The sequence below is a fragment of the Nesoenas mayeri genome (genome assembly GCF_963082525.1).
Source record: "Nesoenas mayeri genome assembly, chromosome: 1".
NCBI classification, from domain to species: domain Eukaryota; kingdom Metazoa; phylum Chordata; class Aves; order Columbiformes; family Columbidae; genus Nesoenas; species Nesoenas mayeri.
Window position 1 is genome coordinate 88,364,271 of NC_137541.1, and position 20,664 is coordinate 88,384,934.

Here is a 20,664-nt window from a genome sequence, read left to right on the forward strand (position 1 = left end):
CGTAACTTTTAAGCACTACAAAATCACTTTCTTTGAATTCTAAGGTGATGGGTCCTAGTGAAGCTTCTAATGATAATTCTGTGCTGGTTTCACTGAATACCGGTGGCCAAATACTAGCATGAGAGTTTGAGAGAAATTGCCAAACTGTCACACTAATAAACTGTGTAGTTTGGCATCTTCAGAAACACCTGCCTGCCATACACCCCCGGATAAATATAGCAATTTTAAAATTACTTCACAGGACATATTTAAATATTCATAATTGCTTGCAGAACTCAAAAACACATAACCTAATAATAAAAATATTTAGATTGTGTTTGCCATAAAAAAGCCAAGACTAAAACCCTTTGGGAGTAATTTTGTTTTTTATTAAATAGTGCCATACGGGTCTACACATGTGCAGCATTAGGCAATTAACTGTGATGCAACATGGGATGCTGTTTATTAAGTCAACAAGATTACAGTTAATTTAATACAATTGACACTGAAATGTTGATATTCATTATTTTGTTTTGGTGTATTTTGAGGTGAGTCTGGAAAATTATGGCCTAGGACCAAGCTTAGAAGAAATAAAAAAAACACAGAGGCGTTGTTTGACAGACTGGAGTTTCACTGAGCATTTTCAACCCCATGTTCTTCTTCAGGTATCTGTGAAATGACAGTCTTATACAGAATGCTGTACAAAGAATTAGCAGTAGAGTACAGGGTATTCCCTTGCTAGATGATTGATTGAGTTTTATCCCTTTCCCATTTTTACCAAAACCCATTGTTCTTTAGTTGCTTTTCAATTTCTTGTGTGAAATTTGGGTTGCAATTGTTTTTTATTTCCTGGTTTGGCCAAACTGCAGTTGTCCTTTTTGGCAGTGAGTCCTTTAGCTAAACATGTGATGGAGACAACATGATCTTACCCCTAGGAGTGATCCTCCCTGGCAGTTATGGGACTTGTTAGTGTAGTGTGTGTGAAAGTACACTTTGCAAATACCTATGCAGTGTCTGTTTTATGGACAAATAGAATATTTTGTTGTAATGCATTTCACCCTTTCAGGGCTACAAGCTTCATTTATAGAAATCTTGCAAGCTAAGGACTAAAATTCATCTTTCAGAAAGACAGAACAACAAATGTGAAAGATAAATTCAAGTGTAGATGTCATAAGTTGGTAGGCATTCTCTTGAGAGGAGTGGAGCATTAGTTCCTGTGCTACCTTGAGCTTCATGTGATGCAATTCTCATTTGATCCTGACACATGCTATACATGAGTGAATTAAAGGCTGCTCAGACTTTTTCAGCACCACTTTAGCATCACGACTTTAAGGTCTAATCATACATTTCAGTACATGGGGAATTCCTTCTTATGCAACATAAATAGCTAATGCTAACTGAACTGTCAATAATTAGTGAATCTAGTCAAAAGATACTAATGGAAAATAACTGGAATAGAAAATATCATTTTATTGCAACAGAAAATAACATTTTGTAAGAATATTTCCTTATAGTATATGCCACATCAGAACATAATTTTTACACCAGCTGGTATTCAGGTTTTAATGTTTAAAGAGAATATTTGTTTATATGGAATTATTTCAGTTTTATTTCAGTTGCATAGTTCAGTAAAAATAATAGTTTAAAAGGCTTTCTTCTAGCTGTAAGTATAAAATAAAAATCAGCCTGCAGACAATGTAAACATTTTAAATGATGGGACAGTACAGAACAGAGTGGAATAATTTAGAATAGTGTATATCTCAGAGATGTGTAGGTCATATTTTAGCAAATTGAATACCAAGTAAACTTAACTCAGCTAGGAAAAAGTAGATTTGTTTTCTTTTTAACTGCTGTATGATAGTTCTGCTTTTATTATTTATTTCTTTAAATACTTTATTATTTAAATTTGTATAAGTATGTATTTAATATTTAAATTTATTTGTATATTATTTAGCCAAACTGCCTCTTCTCAAGATGAGTAGGGGTGGAGTTTCAATTTCCACCTACCTGGACACTTCAGACTGCTAGAATCCAAATACTTTGCATACATCTTGTAGGAGAGTGAAGATCTGAAGCACATTTTGCTAAAAGCTGTACTGTGAAGCATCTGTACATATGCTACTCTCTGCGAGAGGACATACCTTTATTTCTTCCCTTTTCAGGTTCTTCATACTGCATCCCAAGAATATAGATGTATTGATTCCTTTTATAATACCCAAGATAACTCTTTGCTAATTGTTTTTCACAATCCTATGAATCAGTATCATTTGTGCCAAGAGACCTGGGATATTGCATTGCATTCTAATGTGGGATTCAGGTAATTGATTTCATCTTTCATGTCTCATTCACAGTTGTTTTTGATTAAAGCTTGCATGGCTATGCTTGGGGCAAAGCTTTGAAATAAAAAGATTCCATGATGTAACACATTTATGAGAAAACAAGTCACACACATTTAAAACGGTGCTGTGTCAAGAGAACAGTGTTGAGACAAAGCTTTTCCAAGTGAGGCACATGCAGTAACTGTGACTCTTTATCACTACTTATAAAAATATAGATAATGCACACATACGTACAAATTCATATTAGGGATATCCACATCAAGAAAATTGTGTTGAGGACACTTCAGATAAGGTTAAAAAGAAAATTCTGTCTAAGAATATAATTATCAGGTTTTTCAACTATGTATGCATAAATTGGGTGTGTCACTGATAAATTTTTTTGAGAAAATCTAGAAGCTCTTTATAAATATTAGAATTTTTTTTTTCACAGAGTACCATATTCTTCGTAATTCCTTGTCACTATCTGCTTACCAGTTAGAGGTATGCAGCTGGTTGATGTGTCCACTATTAGAGGTTTTTTCAGTGGACCTATTCTTTTTGGTATATATTTTTGCACTGAAACAGAGATACAAATGATGATGTTTATCCAACTGCTATTCCAAATAATTGACTGGATATAGAATATGTGCCCATGTACTGATATGTAAAGAAGCTACAATGCCATGGAGAAACAGCAGAGCTGTATTGTACCATGTCACTCTGGTGCTCTGTGGATTAATTAGATTTGATTTACCAAATAGAATTTCAAGCAAATTATCCAATGGACAACCCACCCCCGATCCAATTTGTCCACAGGCATCCCTTTCTAAGTGCAGTGCCTCATTTAACAGAATATGGGACTCTTTTAATAGTAGCTTCTGTTGGTAACTATATATTTGAACAGGTTTGAATGCTAAATAGGCAAAGTGTGCCTTCCTGAAGACATACTTTGTATTGTATTTCATATCTTTGTCCTCAGTCAGGGAACTCTGTGTGAGTCCATCTCGGCTTTCCAGGCACTTGACTGGAATTATTTGCCATGAAAAAAGGCTGTTGTGGTTAGCAGTGACTGGGACCAGAGCCAGAACAGACCAGAAGGAACACAAAGTTTCTAGGAGAAAATTCTGGCTGTTTTGTGGTTGTTGGACAAATCCACTGAATGTCTGGTCAATCAGGTTTTTTGCGTGTATATAACAGCTGAAATCTTCCCCAAAAGACAGTAAAAGATGGTATGCTCAAGTAAACCTGGGTCTTGCATTCAGATAGACCAAGGCAGAGGGTCAGTGGTCTAAAAGTCAGTTACATGAAAGTCTATTGGAGCCCAGAGCTCTTTACTTTGCCAACTATTCTTACTCTTCTTTGGGCACCGGATATTAAGGGCTTGATTGAGGTTGCTAAATGTAAACACCTGATGCCAGTTTAGCTGCGTAGTGTATCTGAGATGTCTGCACAGGGCTAACGTGAGACCCATAGGAGACCCATACTCTTTTGGAACAGACACTGGAGACCAGATCACATACCGTAGTACATCTAACATGTCACTGAGTGGTTACATACACTGAGTAACACTTCATCTCAATGGCATATTGTGTTGTCTGTAGGAGCAGCTAGTGAGGAACCAGACCTCCTCAGAAAGCATTTCTCCTTGAAACAACAGCTCTTCATGTATGGAGTCCTAGAACAATTTGGCTGGTCACCTTGAAAGGGCATGGATAGCTGCAAATCAAATGTTGCTAATTTTTCATCCAAATAATCACAGCATCACAGTATGTTTGGGATTGGAAGGGACCTCAAAAGATCATCTAGTCCAATCCCCCTGCTGGAGCAGGAATGCCTAGGTGAGGTCGCACAGGAACATGTCCAGGTGGGTCTTGAATGTCTCCAGAGTAGGAGACTCCACAACCTCCCTGGGCAGCCTGTTCCAGTGCTCTGTCACCCTTACTGAGAAGAAGTTTTTTCTCAAATTTAAGTGGAACCTCTTGTGTTCCAGCTTGATCCCATTACCCCTTGTCCTATAATTGTTTGCCACCGAGAAGAGCCTGGCTCCATCCTCATGGCACTCACCTTTTATATATTTATAAACATTAATAAGGTCACCCCTCAATCTCCTCCAAGCTAAAGAGACCCAGCTCCCTCAGCCTTTCCTCATAAGGGAGATGCTCCACTCCCTTAATCATCTTCGTTGCCCTACGCTGGACCCTCTCCAGCAGTTCCCTGTCCTTCTGGAACTGAGGGGCCCAGAACTGGACACAATATTCCAGATGTGGTCTCACCAGGGCGGAGTAGAGGGGAAGGAGAACCTCTCTCGATCTACTAACCACCCCCCTTGTAATACACCCCAGGATGCCATTGGCGTTCCTGGCCACAAGGGCACAGTGCTGGCTCATGGTCATCCTGATGTCCACCAGGACCCCCAGGTCCCTTTTCCCTACACTGCTCTCTAATATGTAATTTCCCAACCTATACTGGAACCTGGGGTTGTTCCTGCCCAGATGCAGGACTCTACATTTTCCCTTGTTAAATTTCATTAGGTTATTCCCCGCCCAACTCTCCAGCCTGTCCAGGTCCCACTGGATGGCAGCACAGCCTTCTGGCGTGTCAGCCACTCCTCCCAGCTTAGTGTCATCAGCAAACTTACTGATAGTACACTCTATTCCCTCGTCTAAATTGTTAATGAATATATTGAATAATACTGGCCCCAGTACTGACCCCTGAGGCACTCCACTAGATACTGGCCTCCAACTAGCCTCCGCACCATTGACTACCACTCTCTGGCTTTTCTCCTTAAGCTAATTTGCGTATTCTCTGGTAGGTGCATTACCATTCCCTTGAGAATGGAATAGCTATATGCTTCCTCTGTTTAACTCTTTCATATACACTGAAAACAAAGCTTAGACATTAAATGTAGCTTCTGCTTGGGGCATGCCATCTTTGTTCAGGGCCACTTCACTGGATTCTGTTTCAAAGCAGCAAGGAGTTCCTAAAGAAACTGGAATGAAAGCTAACAAGAAGGTTTGGCTTTGCTCTTGTTTCACAGAAAGATGTCACTGCTACGTAAGCTACTTATATCTTTGAAGAGCTATGGGACTCTTATTTGTTTCTGTTGTATGGCATCTATACCTGTCTTTTTTCTGTAAAATAATCAGCACCTTTTTTGATCCTGTTCAACCTTTTTGCTAAAGATAATTTTGATTTCCAGACAAAGTATCATAAATATTTGCTAGTGTATGTTTCCAAGCAACATAACACTTCTATGGAAGACAGTCTTTAAATACCTTGAGTGCTTGAAGCTGTTGCCTGCATAAGCTTTCAGATCCTGCTGAGTTGCCAGAAACAGGCACAAACCCTACTTATTAATTAAGCAGTAGTATTACTAGTTTTTACCTTTGTATGAAATAACTGGCTCCTGGTGAGTTTAGTAACAATTTCTTGATCTTCCCTTTATTAAAATTACTATCATTCTAATTTTTTTTGTATTTAAGAGCCATACTTTCACCACAGGAGAGTTACAAATACACAACAGACACTGTACTTGTCTGTCTCTCTGTTAGGAGTTCTCTACCTGTGTTTTACTGCTTCCTGCTTTATTGTAACATCTTACAGACCACAGACCCACTTTGTAGGGTTTTTCTATGTTGCTATCTGGAATATACTTCTGATACCTCTTTATCAGTTGGTTCCAGTGGGTCCTGTTACAGCAAATTCTTGTGCAAAGGGGAAATTAACTTTCTTACGTTGCAGCAGTTTTTACTATTGGAAGTCCCAGTTACCATTCCTTCTTCTCTATGGATATCAGGTCCCATAGTTCATGTAGAATATCAAAAAAATCAGGAACTGTGCTGTTCAAAGGGTAGCAGCAGGAAGCTGTGTGTGAAATCCAATGGATGCTACTGGCTAAGGGGATCCAAAGGTATGGGCACATGTGCCTGCAGTAATACATGTGTATAAAACATTTTAACTCTGGTTAGGGTAAGTGGCCATTGTGTCAGGAAGCTACATGAATTCAGACATTATCAAAACTATTCTTTTATGCAAAGTTAATCTTAATGACATTTGTTTACTGTTTCATAGTAAACACATTATACAAGTTACTGGAAAAGAATAATCCTTTCTGAGAAATGATTCTGAGTCAGACATTGGCAGTAGTGACATCAGAATGCATATTAATAGAAAGTGTATTTTTGACTTTGAATGACTGTTTCATTGCCCTAAAATATGTTCCACACAAATAATCTCTTTTTTATTTATAACATATATTCATCTTCAAGCTATTCCAGTACTGGCAAATCTAGGTTCCAACCTAGTTTTGCCTTTTGTTTTCAACACCTTTGTTTTTATAGCTTGTATACTTTTCTTCAGATACAAGCAAAGTCACCTTGTCCCTACTGAGTATATGATCAACAGGTTCTCCATGCAACTACCTATACTAGCTGCAAATTCCGCATCAGTTTGTCATTTGGGGCTTACTTCAGCTGTTAATTGTGAATATTCTTAATTTATATCACGCTACAGTGCACCGATTCTCTAATCTGGATTTGGATGACAATTTCCAAGCATCTTTCTTGTCACACTGATAAAGAAGAGCTAGAAATAAAATAGAATAACACTTCCTAAGTTGCTGAACAAACAAATGAAGTGTACTCTAAAAGACAATATAAATCAAGAGCAACTAATAAAATAAGTTATCCTTGTGGTAAAAGGAGGACAATTAGTCTCAGCCTTCTTAAACTGAATGTCTCTATGTTTTCTGACTTTCTGGATTTTCTTTGAGGGCAGGCATTCCTTGGAATACAAGTTTCTAATATCTGTGCAGAAAGGAGGACTAAAATCCCAAGCGTAAGATATCTTCAGCAAATACCAGCCAGGCAAAAGTACTAGCTCCTCTAAAAACTAAGCTAAACTCTGTCAAATGCAAACCTTCTCTCAAAGGTTATAGAATAATATTTGTATAAGAAACTGAGAAGCCAAGTGATCTTGTTTGAGCTGAAATTATATTAGTGAAAACTGTATTATGGTAAATAGAGGAATGTTATGCTTTTTAGGAACTATCTTGAGCTGGTGGCCAACTCAATTGAAGACTGGGTGAAAGAGGAAGAAGTCAAATACCAAGAAGAGAAGATGGCTAAGGAAACAGAGTCTCTTAAACTGGAAAAGGCCATGGCAGAAGGACCTTCTGAATTGTCTGCATCAGCTGGCAAAAAAAATGGCTCCCCTAAGAAAGCCAGAAGTGTGTTACCTTTTTGTTTTAATCTTGAAAATTCATTTTCCATGTTGAGTTCTGAGACCCAAAGTTGTTCAGAGCAGAATTGCATGTATTTTTTTGTAGGATAACCTTATATTGTGATCTGTATAGACATAAAATTAATTAAATATACATATTTAAATATTCTGCATCATCCTCTGTTCTGAAAACTGAGACCTTTAGTGACAATTTACATTTACAATAGCTGTGTTTATTTAATGGAATTACTTTAAGGATTACATACAAATATTAATCTCTTTTTAGATTATTACATATACAAAAAGATGACCAGTAGTTAAAGCTGGCAACATAGTTCAAAGCAATTCCTTTTTAAATGGGAAGGATAAAAGCTGGAAGTCAGAAGCTGTGGGCTAGAAGCTAAGACTGGAAACTGGAGTTGACTAGACTGCAGAGCAAACTTTAATTACAAGCAACATTTTGGATAATGAAAATTGTAGTTGAACAGTTCATACAGTAGCTGTTAAGCAGGCAGCAAAATCTAAAAATCCCTTTTGACAAAAGAGAACTTTCATCCAAAATGTCTATTTGTGTATTTAAATGTTATGAACAGTGTTTTGTTGATATTTAGCCTTTGCTTTGTTCACCTTCTTTGACAATGCACTTTGAAACCTTATAATACTAGCAATTGGAATTCACAAAAATAGGAATGTTATTCCTCACTAAACCCAACTAACACATCTGATTATAGTATGGAAATGGAAATTATAGTTATGACTTATAAATCATAGTTTGTACCTATATAGCTGTCACAGGAGACAGATTGAGTCTTGCCCATCTGATGCCTCATGGCAGATATGATTCATAGAGAAGTTCACTTACTGAAAGAAGATAAACACTTCTGTCTGGGACATGCAGATGGACAACAGTGTTTTTAGGTTATTTCAATTTCACTGGCACTGCTGTAACCCATAGTGCAATTTTTACTTTTCAATACAAAGTAATTTAACTACAAGTTTCTGATAGTGTACTTTAATTTATCTTTTCTAGCAAGTAAATATCGGGTATCCAAGCATGATATAAAGCCAAAGAGATGATACCCTTTTCATGAATCATAGATGCTATAAAGCCATAATAGTAAACAGGGGATATGGTGTTTCTTTAGTGAAGGTTTGAAGGTGCAGACAGCATTTATACACCTTTTGGACTTGAAAGGCTGTAATATCTGTGATTCTGGTATTTAGCTTGTTCTGGCATTTGTTGAGCTGGTTAAAGCACTGTATCTTAATTCAGCTACAGTGTTAGTAGCAAAAATAATAAATACTGCTTATTGTTTGTTCAGCATTGCTCAGATGTATAAAAACGAACAAACAAACCTGGTTCAGGAGAAAATCCTTCAATAGCAAGAAGCAGAGAGTCAGTCTTTCAATGTGTTGATATATTGTTTAGCATATTTGGTCCCCAGTTATGACTATCAAGTAATAATATTTGTCAGATAAGTTTCTTCTAACCTGAACAGTCTTTGTATTTTATCTCTAAAAATATTTAACATTTTCTTTATTCTACTTTTATACTTTTACTATTTACAAATATATTTTTATTTACTTGCACTTATTTTATTTTTATTTTTCCATTTTTGAGTATTATTACATTTTCTTCTATTCATAAGTTCATTTATCCCCCTTTCATTTCTCAAAGGCAAGATATCAGGACTTGAGAGTGTAATAGAGAATATTGCAGAATCTCAGTCCAACAATGAAAGAAGTCCTTTTATCAGAGAAGATTCTCTAAAGGTGAGGCAAAACTATATATGTTTCTGAAATGGACTAAATAACACTGCTTTACCAGGAAGGTAAGCCTTTATTCTTACACTGACTTGACTCAATTCTCTTGGTTTTTCTGCTCTTGGCTATTTTTTTGTATACTTTATTTCTTGTTTAATTTATTCCTTATTGAAACAGTTATGTTATTTTCTTAAGGAAAGACTGTTTAGAGTTAGACTAGACATTCTAAAGACAAATCATAATTGCAGTATTAGATAATGAGATTTATGGTTAATATCCTAATTCTCATTGAAGTTTTCTGGTTATAAAGCTATGAAAACATAAGATCTAGATTCATGGTAGTAGTTGTTTACCCAGCTCTTACTTTCACTATCTACATCTCTTTGAAATTAAGGAATGCAAATATGGTACCTCAGAGTTCCCTTATGACAGAGAATCCTGTTTATAGAACTAGAGCATGGTTGTGCACTACAGATGAATGGACTTGCCTAGGTTCATACAGTAGGTTTCTGGCTGAGGTAGGAGTTAAGCACACGTAAGACATAAGTCTTAGCATTGGCACTATCTGTTACACTGATACCTCATTCCTCGTTCTGTAAAAGAATATAATCATTTTACCTCATGGTTGCATTTTTGGAATAAACTAATACCAGTGATGCATTCTGATTTGGTGATAAACATTGTGGAAAAGTGCACAACAAAATATTTCTTTCATGACTAAATGCATAACATACAATTAATCATCTGATACATCTCCTGTGGTCAAGAATAATTGATCCTGTGGACTGAATGAGTCAGTAATTTTATGCAAAATATAGTGTGTAATATTGTAAAACTGTAGACGTTTGAAAAACATGAGTGACTTAAAGTAACTTAGAACATTGGTTCCTTTGAGTTTGTTTACTTGTACTGTTTTCAGCATGCACATATGAAATATCTTGTAATACAAAGAGAACAACAGTCATTTGAATTCCTACATTTAATGCAGGCTTGGAAGAAGGAACAGGACCGACTACTAGAGGAAGAACAACTTAAGAGCGAAACAAAAGGCAAAAAAGAAAAATCAGGAGGTACAAAGAAAGGACAGGAAATAGTACATGAAGAAAGTAAAGGTTCCAATGAGAAATCTCCCAAAGAGAAGTTTAAAGATGAGCCAGAAAAAGCCCCTGGACTTAAGGAGGACCCCAGCATCCCAGAAGCACATTCTGAGAAAGTTTATAAGGTAAGGAGTCATATTATTGCACCACTTTTGGAAAGTGCTAACTATCTGTATATTGAGTCAGGATTACAGCAAAGCTATTTTCTATTGCGAAATTGTAGTTTGGAGCAAAATAAGCATAACTAGGTCTTGTTTACCTCCATTGTTTTAACAGCAGATCCCCTCCTAAAAGTTTTGAGAAGCAGCTTAATCAACTTTGGTGGTTTTTAGTGTATATGACATGAACACAAAGATAAATTGATCATGGGTTTGTGCCCACGGAAAACATATTTATGGGATGAATTTTGTCTAAAAATGTGATTTTCATGGGAGAGAATAGAAAAGGGAGACATAAATTCCTGTATTTGGGGACTACTAGGCCTAGTTGAAGTTCTGGCTGTCCTCATTGGAAATCAAGTAAAAGGAGTTCACTGTTTCTTCCATTTCCTATTTCAAAATTCATGTTCTTGGAGTGCTCTAATACAAGGTATTCTGCCTGTTATACTAACAGAGGGATATTTCTAACGAAGAGAACTCTTCACTAGTTGTGTCCGAAGAGTTTTTAGGCAGTTTGCACTGCTTTATATTTTCAGAGTCTAAGCCTTGCTTCCAAAAGTTGTGTAGGTCAATATATTTTAGTCTAAACTTGCAATAGTACAGACTTCAAACTCAAAGAAATGTAACATTTCAGTCTGAACTTATTTGAGTACACTCACATAGTTATTGCCAGTTTGTGGCTCCTTGGCAGGCACAGCAATCTAAGAATCAGATTTAGGGTGTCTGAATTCCAAAATCTACAGGGCGGGAACGTGAATCTTCGTCTGCCCTTTATCCAATTGCATGACACTTTACTTTTTCTCTTTGTACTTGGCCAGTATTTTTATTTTCTTCCCATTGTATGTTAAGCCAACAGTCTACTTGCTATTCTTCAAGTTCCATGGTGGCTCCATGGCACTGGAGGACCAAATTCTGCACTCATGTGTAACAAGTTACTTCAGTTAGTAACTGAGAAAATATTTGGATAGGAGGATAATATTCTGTGTGTTTGCTAAAGTTGTTATTACATTAGTTAAATATGTAAGCAGAAATGTTGACTAGAACAGTAGGATCCTGAGTATTTGTCCTTCAGTTGCCTCTTTTGTGGCTTCTGCCTTTATGATTTATGCATAATCTAAAACTTGTTTTTCCAGTTTCTTGGCTACAATACAGGGGAGGATCTCATTCACGTATCAGGAACCAATCAATATCTTTTCCCATCTGATGGAGGACAGATTCAAGTAGAGAAGATAGATTTTGTAAAAGGTGATTCTTGAATTCTTTGTGCTTTTCTTTGACTCAGTTACTAACTGATGGCGTAGTTTCTAAATCCATAAATGTTTTTCTTGTCTCAGTAGTAGAAATCTAGTTAAAGACATTGTGAGAGTAAACATAATGTGAGAGTATGTAATTCCATGTTAGCCTCTATCATGACTAATGTTTACACTTTCCTGTAGTGTGTTAACAATTGGTAGATAAATAAAGTGCCAGACAATTTAAAATAGATAAATCAGTTCACATTTATCTGTTCAATGGCAACCAATGCATGATATTCCAAGAATGCATGTTCCAATGATTTGTCCAGTCAAATGCAATATATCTAAGCAACAGGTTATTCTGCAGCCTCTCAGATCTAATTGTCAGGAAGTTTTTGACTAATTAGTCTAAACTCGGCTAACCTTAATTTTGTCTTTTTGGTCTACTACTAAGCAATTCAGTCCACTTCTGAGCAATTTGCTTTTTTGCATGCTTTATAGTTGCAGATGCAGGGTTTCCTTCGGTGTGGGGCAGTTCTGAAGCCTGGTAGGAGCAATAATAGTATTCCATTGCTTTGCAGGTCCAACTTTTGTAAAGGTGAAAGTGATAAAAGACAACCACAATTTCTTCATTCATATCACAGACCCCAAGAAAAACTTAAAAGAAATCGAAGTGCAAGAAGTTAATGAAGAACAGCAAATTAGATCAGGTTAGTGGATTGACATCACAGATATAAAGAATTAACAGTTTGACATATTTAGTAATGGAATGCAGAACTTATCAACTAACAGAAAATAAATCCCTACTAATGGCAGAGGGTAAATAAGATCAATTTTCTGTAAACAGAGTAAAAATCCAGCTGGTCAACTTAAGTACCATGTAGAGAGATCTTACCAAGATGTAGAAGCACAGTACATGTCAACAGGTGCAAACCAGTCTCTTTTCCAAAGCAAGGAAATCAATGAAAAGAATCCCCATTCGCTAAGAGTAGCATGTTCTTATTTAGTGGAGGACTCCTTCAGATCTTAATGTGGCCTGGGAAAACCTAAGAAGGTACAAACTGGTCCATTGGGACCAGAATAAATGTCTGCCCTTGAAAGGGAGGATTTCCCCCTTTCAACTAGACCTCCTTTTGTGGATTAGATGACCATAGCATTAGTGCCTCCTCAGGACCTTTGCTGTGGAAACAGATTTTTATGCAGTTCAGCAGCTTCTACTGCTGGCTGACATGTTGCTAACACTCAGAAAGCATTTCATCCAAATCTTTTCTGAACTCAGGTGAGAGTATTTCCAAGAACAAAGCCAGTCCGTAATAATTTATGTATATGTTTGCCAAAAGCACTATATGTGCTTTTGGCACATATAGTTGGACACTATATTGTATATATATTTGCCAAAAGCTCTAACTGAACTGAAGAGTGTTGGAAAAGTGTAACTTTGGTAGGTGTGTTAGCTCTATTAATCTTCATCAGTGTCAGAAAGCATTCTGCTTGTGGTCCTCTCCATGGCTTCAGCTGCCACCAGTGATGTAATTGTAGGTTGTCTGAGTGGATAATGTCATCCCTGTCACAGGTGAGTTGTTTCTTGTCTGCCCTTCTGAAAGTAGTCCTGTATCATTCTGGGGACTGCCAAATGGTACTTTCCGTCACCAGTCTGGTAGGATCTGAGGCAAGCTGTATTCACTTGACACGAGTGAGAGGCTTTCCTCCTGTGTAAACAGGAATAGCTGCCTTTCTAGGCAGAAGAATCGATCCACATTGATACTTGGCAGTGGCTAGGTAGGTTTTTAATGCAGTCAAAATGGCGCAACAGCATCCTTTAGGCAGTAGTCACAAATGAACATTGCAATAACAGACAGTAAATGGGAGCAGACGAGCAGACAAGGTCTCAAAATGTGTGCCTTGATGAAAGAACTGGGAGACAGCTAGGTGTTGGGTGTCTGCCTTAACCTTCTTTTGTAGTCTTCTCTGCTACTCTTCACAGTTTTAAAGAACTGTTCCTCATATTGGAAATCCCAAGAATTTCTTCTTACCAGCAGACAGTTTCTTTAAGGCAGCAGGAGTCGAACTAGAGGCAAAGTAGGATCCAGTGTCACTGTCTTCAGGCTGTTACCTTGCATAGTTCATGTGGTTTTCAAGAATGACTTACTCATCACGTAGCATCTTGTCCTGCAGCTCTAAGTGAGCTTGTCTCCTGATCCACTTTCACAAATGCCAGACATATCTTTGGATCTAATTTCTCAACTTTTTCTCCTTTATTTTAGTTTCTTTTCAAGGTACAGTCCCTGTGACAATACCTCGAGAGACAGTGACTTTTATTACTGCATAGGACACGTGATACAAATGAGCAGTTTAGCATTCTTGTCAGCCAGGTAGGGAAAGAGAACTAGGTTCTTTTGCTGTTCAAATTCACAGACTTTTCACTGGTTGTTACGATTAAACCTATTTTTACACACCTAGGTAATAAGGATACAATTTGTAGACGAAAAACCACAGCTATATTACACAAAACTGACTGTTATTTTCAATACCCTAGGAGCAGAATAAAATTTTCCCCATCCTATATTAATCTATTTTACAGTTTGGGCATCAACACTGAGGTGCTGCTGTTCACACCAGTCATTGGTTTTCAGCTCAGGTGGTTCTGCATGTGTTGCTATCTTTAAAATTAATTCTCATCTTTTTTAAAGGAAAATTGAAAAATCAAAAGAAAGCTGTGAGCAAGTTTGGATCTTTTTCAGCCACCTTAGAAAATGGAATCCAGCTGTCCCTAAGCTATTATGGACCTACAGGGAAGACAGCAGGTAAAGTAAGCAAATAGAAGAGGATATTTGAGAACCATAGGGGTAATTATTTTCTTTTTTTTTTTTTTCTTTTTTTATACACTCCCTAACACAATAATTTGTTGCATGCAATTCTCCCTTTCTCAGCAGCTGTTACTACATGTTGGGGAACTTTCAGCTAGGCTCGAGATGAGATTACATTGCCAAGGATATTCTATAATTCAAATTTCTAAATGGAGGGAGATCTCCATGCTTTTCTACTTACTGCGAAAACAGAGCAGTGCAGGGAGAAACTTGCAAGTAGTGTTATTAAGTATCCTGGCAAAATCAGCTGATTAATTTGAGCCAAAGAAAATGTGATTTGCTGAGGAGTCTTCTTGGTTTTCCAAGAAATAATATTTTTGTAAACTTATGTAGGTGATTATGGAACTTTCATTTTACGTTAGGAGTTGGACTGTAGGTTACAGTTGTGCAGACATAACGAGGGATTTCTCTCAGCCTTCCAATAAACACATTCAGCAACTGGAAGCAATTGCTTCACAAAACCACAGTGAAAATAGCATCTGCTTTTATGAAGAACTTTTTGTTTCCATTATGTTTGAAAGGTCATCAAAACCATCATACAGATAAAAGTGAAACCCTCCTCTGATCAGAAAATACTCCCAGCATTTTTCAGCTCTTAAAATATAAAAACATTTAATTGAATGCTTCTTTGTGTGGAGTGTGAGAAACCATTCAACCCTGTACTCAGTTTCAATTGTTCAAATACATTTTACAAATGAATTACTAAAACAATACCTTTAAAACTTGGGCCAAGAGACCATTCACAATGTAGTGGACTGTGTAAACTTTATTTGGGTATAAAAGGGAGATATGTCAGCTGTGATGCTCAGGTTTTTTTACATGTACCATAAGCATCCTATTCTACATTAGAATAATCCTTGCCATGTTATGCTTTAGTGCAGCACTGTTGACTGGCATTCTTTGCAGTTTTTCTACAATCACTCGCTTATGGCTAATTCCCCTTGTGGGTGTTTATTCTGTCTTGGACTATTCTCATATTTTCTTAGACTATTCTCATATGCCATCCATCCCTTATGTAGAATGGTATCACAGAATCACAGAAAGCTAGGGATTGGAAGGCACCTCGAAAGATCATCTAGTCCCATTTCCCCGCTGGAGTAGGAACAGCCAGATGAGGTCATGTCGTGTAATCCACAGTATCTCTCCACTAATTGGTTAAATTCGGTGCAAATTATTTATTTCCCCTGCATTGCTGAAATAATTTTCTGGAACCTCTCTAATTCTCTTTTTTTCGTATTGTTTTTCTCATTTTATCTCTTCCCCCTTACTTTTAGGGAAGCTAAGATGACTAAAGGCCTCAGGCTGTTGCCAGCTTTATGCATCTTCTTTATTTCTTCATTCAATGTTAGTATGTGTTTAAGTTTTGAGTTATTATTTGTTTTCTCTAGCGTGACTAAAATCTAATTTCAGACCACCTTATAACCAGACTTAGAAGTACACTTCTCATTGCTTTGTGAATCTGGCACTGCTTGAGCAAGCACCTGCAGGGCTTTTGCCTCTGGATGTTATAGAAGCTTTGCACTTGCTCTTTGTGCCTTGTTTAAATCATGAGAGTACAATTCCAAGTCCTAGAGATCTGTATGTGTGTGCAGGAGGAAAGAAACCTTCCTTAATCTGACAGTCCCCTGGAATTTTGCATCTCTCTCAGGACTTCTAAAGAGTCTTTCCCTCAGTCTCAACAATCCAGTCTTTTTTTGTTACCCCCAGACATTGTGTTTTCATTTTTCAGGGAAACCTGAAAAGCCATTGCACGGGGTTGGACTAGATGGCCTTTGATAGTCCTTTCCAACACAAACTATTCTATGATTCTAAAGAGGCAGGTGAAATTTGCTTAGGGGTCAAGAGCCTGTAACAGCGTCTATTCCTAAATTCAGCACACAGAAAGTACTGTCATCTGAAACTGAGCATGCTCCACCTCACACAGTGGGTGGCTGGGAAGGATAGCTCCCCTCACTGTGTACAAGAACTTGCTTATACCCAGTTTGCGGTGTTCACATGGCTATTTATACTCATCTGATAAGATCGATTACATTCACTAATGATTTTATTGGACAGTTGCCTCAGACTCCTTCATTTTTGGCTATCCTACTTGTTTGTGGAGCACTAGCTCTGTCAAAGTTTATTATTAAGCTGTTTCTTCCCACCTTCCACCTGGAGATGGGTACTACTACTTGTTTGTTCCATGGTCGTGCTGTCTAATAAACGTGTATCAGAATGGACCCCATGGAGGATTTTAAGCTCTCCTATTCTATATAATTAGCTGAGAATATCTCTAGCATATTACAAATAGAACAGATTTGTTTGTCTTTCCTCAGATTGCCAATAAGCTACAAAAGCCACACAGCATAAATTTTAGTACATCAAAGCAGAGTCACCTAGCAAAGCATCAGATTCTCATGCATCAGGCATGTATCAGCTAATGAAAATGGGGATTTCAAAAATCTTTGTGGAGATCTAAATTTTCCTTTCAGGCTAAAGGTCATGGATGTATTCAGTCGCTTAAATTGTCTGGAGGGGAAGCAAGGTGCTATTTCATGAGTTGTAGGTTTGGGACTTAGGCTGCCTTCAAGCAAGAAATTATTTTTAAAATCTTTCAAAAAAGTGTGAACGTTGTAGCTGGCTGGGTTGTTCTGCTTAAAGAAAAGTTCATTGAAACAAAAATGTTTTCTAGAAAATCTTAGTTTGTATTAATTTGAGTTTCAAGAAACTGTTTTGGAAGGCAACATGACTACTTCCTGTCAGCATGCTTAGCAGGCTGCCCCTAATGCTTGGCCTTTCAGAATTGGGAGAGTCTTAGCAAGTCTAGATCATCAGAATCTTTTTGAATCATTACAGCAAAATGAGCTATGCAGTGCAAAACTGCTGGAGTCCCTCTGTGCTGGATCAGCCCATGATAAAGCATAACAATAGTGATCATTTCCTTGATACTAGATTCAAAATGTCTGCACCTATCTAAGTATTCTGGAGGTAAAAGATAATTTTTAAAAATGTATTTTCTATTTTTGAGAGGCAAGTGACAACCTATGGGAAACAATAGTTTCAAGATGGTTTTTAGGCTGATGAGTAGTCAGTCTATGGAAAGATTTTCTAAACAATATTCAGTCCTTCTATCCAAAGTAATGAACTCCCACACTGAGGTTATTTCAAAGGTAAAATTTAGCGTACCAAGTCTTGTTAAAAAATGAAATGTGGCCATCCACATTTATGAAACTTAGTTGTATTAAAAATATTACTTTTGCCTTCCTTAGATGATGAAACAGATCCCGTCTTAGCAAGAATCCTGGACGTCCCTTCTGTTCATGTTCCAACCGTAGTTTCTCCTGTTACATCAGCTTCGGGAAAAAAAGATAAGCCCATCAAACAAAAATCAGGAAGAGCTCTGCCATCTGCAAAAGCAAGCCATAGCAAAATAGGTCCTTCACCACCTGATGACCCAGTAAAGCAAGAAGAAAAGGTGAGAGAATAGACATTATCCAATGACACAAAAAAGAAACAAACAAAGAATTCCTATACGTAAAATCTTTGAGCTGTGCCTTAACAAATTCCTAACAATTTATGGTGCTTCTAAGGATATGCTTTACTCTTCCGGTTGTCCTCAGAAGTACATATTGGCAGGTGTTAATGAAGCTACTACACTTTGTGACTCCATGGTGTAGATCAGCATGCCTTCCATGATCCACATTTGTCAATTTTGGCTTTACGATTACATCTGTTACATTATTAATGTCTCAGTGACTAGAATGGCTCTAGAAATTGATTTTTACTTTAAGCAAGTAGGAAAACTTCTCTGTGCTTTCCAAAACCTGTATTGTAAATTCTAACCAACCAATAAATTAGTGGAGACCATTTTGCAAATGCTTGCTCTGCAGTTTGCATTTATTATACCAATGACACATTTCCACAAATGCATGCTGAGGACCACGTGCATCAGAAATACACAGCATTTAATCTTGAATATCCTCCACAGAGCTATATGAGAAGCCTTTTGACATTAAAACACATAAGTGGGGGAGGCCATATCAGTTCGGAAATGGATCACAGTGCCCCTCTGCAAAATGACTAACCTAGATTATTTCAGGTCATAGCTAATTATTGGCAGAATATTTTAGGCAACAACAGGAGGCTGATTTGGTCCAATGATCTCACAGATCAGCCAGAGTATGAGTCACATGAAGAGTTCTCAAAGACACGTGGCAGGATGGTGGAAGAGGATACAGGATTTTTCTTTTTGAGATTATTCAATCTATTTTCTTGTCTGACACTGTTTTCTGCAAACAACAGTGCCCAGAAATGGACACAAAATGCAAAACAATCTATGAGAAGGACAGAAATGAACATTAATTCTATTAAGAACCAATTTAGTTAACACTTCCAGATTAGGAAAGGGCAGTCTTCTGAAGTAGGCATAATCAGAACACAAAACTATGAAGTCCATAAACAGTTTTCATTTAACAATAATGCTCTAAAACATACTGAGATAGCTTTTTAATGATAGTTATGATGTAAAGCTATCCATTTTAACTTGATCAAGTTATACAAAACAGTAGCATATCTAGATAATGTGCTTGTTAAATGTGGTTCTTAATATCTTTCCAGACTAACTGCAAAAATATTCAAAGCATATAGTAGTGTGTTTTAATTTCACCTCTACTTGGTTCCATCTTTAATCAAGTATGGCTGAAATAATACAGAAATAGGATGTCCCAGTTCTCACCCTGAGCCACACTTAAATCCAATCTACTGCATATAATACTTTCCATGACTTTTCATGTTCTTCCATTAATCCAGTCATTCCTCCCTCTTATGTTCTGCTTATTCCATAGGCTGATGGGTGCTATGTAAAGTACATGAGTGGCACCAGATCTACTATCTTTTCCTGCACTGTTTTTTCTTTTGCACTGCTCTTCAGAATTTCTTCATGGAAAATTAACACTAGTTCATCCAATTATGGTGGCTTCCAACTCCAGAGTCGTTTCATGAAACTCTGCTTCAGTTCTTGTTACCATTTTCTAGGGTACTGCCCTGAAAAGCTTCATCACCTTCTGTTGTTTCTTTTTCAGAACTATATCTTGGGAAACTGGTCCTTTGTTGGATCTGGTTACTTTTGTCCACGTCTCTCAAAATCACTCTTGCTCTGCCCTTACCAGAGGAATATGGGTTATCTTGTCGGCTCCCTTGGCAAGGGAGGTTGAATGGACATTTTAATTCTGTTTGCAGAGCTGGCCTGAACTGTTCAGAGGTAGAATGGGCAATATGGAAATGAAGGTTTAAATGCAGTGCAGATTAATCAGAAACTGGAGATAGCTTGCATTACAAAGCAAAAGAGAGGAGAGGGCAATACAAAAGACAAGAATGAACACATATTGAGGGCTGCACAAGTAGCCTTGGAAGACTCTCTAAACATGATGTACCTATGCTGCTTCTGTGGTACTAAGCGGATAAAGTCGTGCTGTGGGTCTTGTTTCAACATGGATTCTGTCCATATGCAGAAAAAGTCCTACTGACCTCAGTTCAAGATGTTTAGCTGGGTACTTAAAGAGCATGGGAAACAGTGTAGGGAGTTGCCTAACAGCATTCAGCATAACATACAGCAATTGTGTGGTACAGATTAACCCTATTCAAACAAATACCCCTACCATTAAAATTCTGTCAGGAGGACATCTAAGTTCCTCTTCTTCTTCCAAAAGGCTTTTTACTATTTGGTTTAGAATGCCTTTGAATAGAGAGTATCCATATTAGTGTATACAACATCCAGCTGTCTGAGTATGCCAGTATTCTGGAGAACAGGATTGGAATACGAAGCAAACTTGACAAATTCACAGGGTCGTCATCTGGAAAATAGGACACAATTCAGTAAGAATAAGTGCTAGGTTCTACAATTACATCTAAGTAATCAACATATACCTACAAGAATGCGTAACAGTTCTGTCAGAAACTGTTCTACAGAGGAAGGTCTGAGAGTTGCAATGGATCACAAGAGATGCATAAGTCAACAATGCCATCTTGCTGTGAGAAGGGCAAAGACC

The 20,664-nt window shown here is 37.3% G+C and overlaps 1 protein-coding gene across 1 annotated transcript in view; it reads left to right on the plus strand.

The window, feature by feature from the left end:
• The window catches only part of SPAG17 (sperm associated antigen 17), a gene marked incomplete at both ends in the record, with an annotated part of 111,743 nt that overhangs the window by 48,450 nt on the left and 42,629 nt on the right, over nucleotides 1-20,664 (plus strand). The window contains 9 exons of the mRNA XM_080349735.1: nucleotides 528-644; nucleotides 2,142-2,296; nucleotides 7,340-7,524; nucleotides 9,139-9,290; nucleotides 10,270-10,503; nucleotides 11,670-11,781; nucleotides 12,353-12,481; nucleotides 14,462-14,575; nucleotides 17,887-18,092. Of these exons, the coding sequence (XP_080205861.1) occupies nucleotides 528-644; nucleotides 2,142-2,296; nucleotides 7,340-7,524; nucleotides 9,139-9,290; nucleotides 10,270-10,503; nucleotides 11,670-11,781; nucleotides 12,353-12,481; nucleotides 14,462-14,575; nucleotides 17,887-18,092 (1,404 nt within the window). The remainder of the gene's footprint in view (nucleotides 1-527; nucleotides 645-2,141; nucleotides 2,297-7,339; nucleotides 7,525-9,138; nucleotides 9,291-10,269; nucleotides 10,504-11,669; nucleotides 11,782-12,352; nucleotides 12,482-14,461; nucleotides 14,576-17,886; nucleotides 18,093-20,664) is intronic.